This window comes from Alosa pseudoharengus, unplaced genomic scaffold (assembly GCF_046254945.1).
Source record: "Alosa pseudoharengus isolate Yale_2024_CS ecotype anadromous, Long Island Sound unplaced genomic scaffold, YU_APseudo_1.1 YU_APseudo_1.1_scf_17, whole genome shotgun sequence".
Classification (NCBI taxonomy): domain Eukaryota; kingdom Metazoa; phylum Chordata; class Actinopteri; order Clupeiformes; family Clupeidae; genus Alosa; species Alosa pseudoharengus.
The window spans coordinates 31,899,178-31,904,717 of NW_027468640.1; the positions used below are offsets into that span (position 1 = coordinate 31,899,178).

At 39.9% G+C, this 5,540-nt stretch overlaps 1 protein-coding gene across 5 annotated transcripts in view; it reads left to right on the plus strand.

Moving 5' to 3' along the window:
- LOC143127680 (acyl-CoA dehydrogenase family member 10-like) overlaps nt 1-1,753 on the plus strand; it is a 7,898-nt gene extending 6,145 nt beyond the window's left edge. For all 5 annotated transcript variants that reach the window (XM_076289311.1, XM_076289313.1, XM_076289315.1 and 2 more), the window contains exons 11-12: nt 1-107; nt 645-1,753. The exon at nt 1-107 is cut by the window's left edge and continues 67 nt beyond it. In XM_076289311.1, the coding sequence (XP_076145426.1) occupies nt 1-107; nt 645-784 (247 nt within the window). In that variant the 3' untranslated portion in view covers nt 785-1,753. The remainder of the gene's footprint in view (nt 108-644) is intronic.
- Nucleotides 1,754-5,540: the final 3,787 nt, after the last annotated feature.

The following is a 5,540-nucleotide window of genomic DNA, read 5'->3' on the forward strand; positions in this document are numbered from 1 at the left end:
CCATGCAATGGGACTGGGGGGTACACCACACTGGCGGGTCTACATGGCCCTGTCTTTCTTCCGCCTGGCAGTCCACCTACAGGTTGGGAGCACAGACGTTGGTACAGGTATGTATGCTTCACCATTTTACCAGCTTTTCTTGTGGCACAATTTGTCTACCTTTAAGTGCGTGGTTCTTTTACAGTGTTGTTCAGTGACACACATGTGAAGGTGATCATTTGTTATAAAGTGGTGCAAAGGCCATAGCTCATCTTGTTTTTTACTTAAAGGATAATTCTGGTATTTAGCACTTTGAGTCCCTTTTCTGGTTTGTTTTGGATGAACTAGAGTGGTGGACACAGAAATGTTGTTCTGTGTCCACCACTCTAGTTCATCCAAAACCAACTAGAAAAGGGATTCAAAGTGCTAAATACCGGAATTATCCTTTAAGGGGAAAAGTTTTATAAAAGTAACAGACCGTGATGTCGGAATGTTTGCAGTTGGTATTGTTTATTTCTGGACACTACAGAAAATAGCAAAGGACACATATGGATGATCTCTAGAATGGCCTTTTGTACATTATGGTTGGAGCGTTGTTTTAAGTGCCTTTGATGTATCTGTGGGGTTTATTTCATATGTGTGTGTGTGTGTGTCACCCTCTACAGGAGAGAGTCCCACAGGACATGTGGACAGAAGACATGAACTCATTACACAGGTGGCAGAGTTGGCCTGGGACTTCGCTACCAAAGAGGGGTTTCGTGTGTTCAACGCCATGCCCAGAGCCAACTCCAGCCTGGGCACTTAAGTGTGAATCATATCTTATTACATTATTTTAATGCACAAAGAAAACCGTCTCCACGTTTGGATTACATTTAGTACTCTGCATCTGTGAATGAGCAGTGAGGAATACAAAAAAGAGCTAGTGTTCAGAACACCTTGACCACAAGAAAAAACACAGTATACACACCCCTCATCACCAATATGACTAATAGCACTTGCACACTTGTACAGCAGAAGTGTGCTGAAGATTAAAAGTGACGGGGCAAAAAACTAATTGAATAATGTGAGATGAGTCCATATTTATTCTTTGAATGGGAAAACATAACGTAATTGTCAAGTTCCTGTTTGCCATACATATGCACTATTAGTATTGCGTTCATATTATAAATAAAATTATATTTTAATACAAATATATTAAAGAGCTTGTATGTAAACATGAAAGGTTGTAAAAGCTACATTTAAAGCAACACCAAAGAACTTTTCCTCTGTTGCACGCACGCTATCCAGCAACGGCTTTGCAAATAAGAATGTCCATAGACAAGGTAGAATATGTTGCATGATTTTATGAAAGTATTATGTATTGCGACATCATGCAAGTCAAATGTATAGTTTCTTATGTCTCATTCCATCGAACTACAAGCCCGCTACCTGATCTGGCAAACTTACATAGTGCGGTTATAGCCGATAGAGGGCCGCAAAGCGAATGCAGAAGTGCCGTTCACCCTGTTACGAGTTGATGAACCACAGAAACAATTTTGGAAACATTATTTTAAGGTACAAAAAACTCTTTGGTGTTGCTTTAAGTGCTGACTAAGTGGAATTGTCAGCGTGTCCGTTTTGATAAAACATCATAACGTCTATAATATTTTCCTGTTAGTTTATAGAAATGTGAAAAGAGCAGTTTGTAGATCTTTTACATTTAAAGAAATAAAAATGCTTGTACTTGAAAACTGTTCTAATTTTAAATGGCATGATTAAAGTACGTGTTTCTGAACATTTTTGTGCATTCTGTGCAAAAGCTAAATGTACAGCAGTTGCAACTGCAACCAGGGTTTCCCAGTGGAGAATTATATTCTTGCATAAGAGTCAGGAAATGGCTAAACAAATGTTAACATAGATTTGAGGGTATGATATCTTCTAGTTTGTGCCATTTCAATCTCCCGGTCATACCCTCACACACCTTATGTTAAACAGCCCTAGCAGTGTCATATTCTTGACAGATTGGGGCTTGTTTGCCAGTCTGAAGTTCATCACTGGCATCTTTGTTGCCTATGCATTTAGGCTACCAAAGCAGTAACAGTAGCATTAGACAGGGCAAAACCCAGAACGATCTGATTAAGGTCACTACCAAACTTTTCTCAATTGATTCTATAGTACTTTTTCGCGTAGAATCCATTTCCGCTTGGGGCATTTTTTATATCACGCATAGTTAATGAGAATTTGCATATTTGAATACATTAGTGAATATAAATGCATAATAAAGAAATGTATTGATAATATGGCTGCGAGTAGATAAGTTAATGACTTTATGGCCAAATAGTATTCAAATTGTATCAAATATAACAAATGATCATACAAAAGTATGTTTCTAGATGGGATATTGCAGTTACATTATGCAAATTAGATTTTTTTTAACCGTTTTTGTTCATGTGCCACTTCACCTTTACAAGAACATCATGGCAAAGCAATTATGAATGTTTTTACTTAATTAGTGCAAATATACACTCTTTGCATTATTTTGTGAGAGCTAATTTGCATATGGGCATCATTTTGTTGACTAATTTGCATGCAAGAATGGGACTGTGAAGAAATATTTGTATTGTTACAAATATTGTTTTCATGCTGTGTTGTAACTGATCTTCCCCTCCAGTTGTCCATTTAATTTAGTAATAGTAAAACACTTATAGAAATAGTATACAGTAATAGTAAATATTCATTTTTTTATATCACGCATAGTTAATGAGCTATTTTGCATATTTTGACTAATTCGCAGAAATAAAGGGTATCGATTGTCCCACTTATGTTTGGGTGACATTTTATGATTAGTTAAAGAATATTCTATCTCTATTTCTATCTAAATTCTGGTCATGTTTATATTAGTAAATTTACATAAATAATGCATATATAACAAAAATGCCAATGCAGACTCATACATAGACTGTAAGCACATAGCAAGCACTTTTTTTAGTGATCAAATGTTCAATGTCCTCCGGCAGATCTTTCATCATATAAGCTACCATATCCTTCACTTTCCTTTCGATCAATGTCAGAACGTCCTCAGTAACATTATGGGCTCTAATATGACGCAAAGCTTATTCCGATTGTACACTCGAGTTTTTCGCCATGCGTCTCTTTTATTGAACAATGCGCTCAGGGGTGAAGGAATTAACGACCTAAGGTGTGGCCTGGTAGCTTGGCGAGCCAGACCCACATTTGCTGCCGCTAGGGGCGCGTCTAGATTTCTAGGCTAGTGGCCTGGAGCAAGATCTAAAAATCGCTATCATACACTATCTAAAAAGAGGCGCATATGGAGCACAGCCGAAGACGCACTGTCACTGATGTAAGCAGCAACTCATCTGGAGGATAAATGTCCTTTTGGTTTTTTGTTCAGTCTTTCAAATATTATTGGGGTAAGTGTTGCTTTTTTTAGGCTTATGTTTTCGATGGTGTCAATAGTGAAAGTAACTGTGTATAACTGTTTTGTCTTTGACTATGACACCACTGTGAAGTTAGTTTCACTTTGCCAATGAGTTCAAATAATAGACGAATACAGAAGCGTGTAGGCTATACTCTGCTATAGGTTTTAGTAAAGCATGGTTTAGTGGAATACCTGTTCCATATGGTCTTGCATGCAAGCAGATTCCTTCAATTGCAGCCGCTGACTATCAAAATACCGATGCGCTGTTTGAAGTTGCGCTGCTTGCTGTTAAAGAGAATGACAGATGTCATTTTCATTGGTTTAAAGAATATTATGCCCAAACCACACCCATGACTGATTCAGAAACATAAGACCAACCTTTTTGCCCTAAGCGCCGACGTTTGATAACAAAACAGTATAAGTATATAGTATACTCTTTTGATCCTGTGAGGGAAATTTGGTCTCTGCATTTATCCAAATCCGTGAATTAGTGAAACACACTCAGCACACAGTGAACACAGTGAGGTGAAGCACACACTAATCCCGGCGCAATGAGCTGCCTGCATCAACAGCGGCGCTCAGGGAGCAGTGAGGGGTTAGGTGCCTTGCTCAAGGGCACTTCAGTCGTTCCTACTGGTCGGGGTTTAAACCGGCAACCCTCCGGTTACAAGTCCGAAGTGCTAACCAGTAGGCCACAGCTACCCCCCACCACCACTGGACTGGACAAACCTCAAAATTTGTTTAAGCTATTTGCCAGTAACCATGCGTTTTAGATCGCCAAAATATAGCCCAATATTTCTTATTTCCATTCATTTCCATAGTCTCTGAGCGGCTGTAAGACAAATGACAGGTAGCAGCTTCCATGGTAGAACACATCCACAGCAAACACATCAAATGATTGTCCACTCAAAAGAAGACTTAGGGCCCTATCTTAACGATCGGAAACACAAGTAGATGGCGAGGCGGATTGCTATTATAATGGCTGATTTGCCAGGTGCACGTCAGGAGTGGTTCACAGCCGATGAGACCGACGTTCTTGTCAGGGCCGTAAAAGACAGAGAAGTGGTATTGTATGGGGATGGGAGAATACCACCCAAATTAGCTTTGGTTAAATAGGCATGGGAGGAAATTGCCACAATTGTTTCCATGGCTGGCACGCATGTAAATAAAGAAATGTCACAAAGACATTCTTTCCGATGTTTTGAGCTCACTCTCACTGAATCACAAGGTTATGAATGCCTGGTGATATTTTTGCATTGTAGTCTAACATTAGACCGAGATTACTTTGCTTCACTATACCTCACTAGGCCTATAGACAATGCATCTCTTCTGTCAGATAAACTCTCCTCTTCCGTGCTGCTGCTGGGGCATTTGGGTTAAATGGCATTGGCACATGCAGTTCAACATCATGTCTCCTTAAGTCCTCTAATATTTGCTCATTTATGTCATCAGCACATCCATGATTAATGGAAATGTTGTGTAAAACACAACATGCCACAAAGAATGCTGCGACTTTTTTCGGACTGTACTGTAAAGTGCTCACAAAAGCACAATCTGAATTGTCTCTGCAAGACACTCTGGCAACGAGTAATGATGCATGTTACTTTTACCTTTTTCCCTTGCATCGCAAGGAACCAATCACGTTGGTGTAGATGACGACAATGCTGCAATGAATCAGTCAGTAAACATTGGTCGTAGTGTTATCCAATTGCGTTGAAGTCCGGAATCAGTCAGTAAACATTGGTCATAGTGTTATCCAATTGCGTGCAGTGAGATTTTCAAATGCATGCTTGGTGCCGGCCCTCGAGTTGGACCATTTTCATTGTTCGTGGCCAGACCCTTAATCTTTCTAGATTACCAGGCTCTGGATTTTCCAGGCTAGTAAAGTGCCTCCTGACCTATCCAAACACCTGAAGTGCATCTTCAGTATGCTGAATGTTCGTTCAATTACACTGTGTGTTTGTGTGTGTTTTCGATTAAATAGCATTGCCAGGAGATGGCAGACATCTGTCACAGCCTGATGGGTCAGGCGTAGCTTACGCCTACATTCCTCCTCACTGAGGGAGAGAGGTCTGTCTGGGCCGGCAGACCCTGTCCCTCTCGTGTCTAATTCTCTGTCCCAAGACGTACTCCATCTCACTCT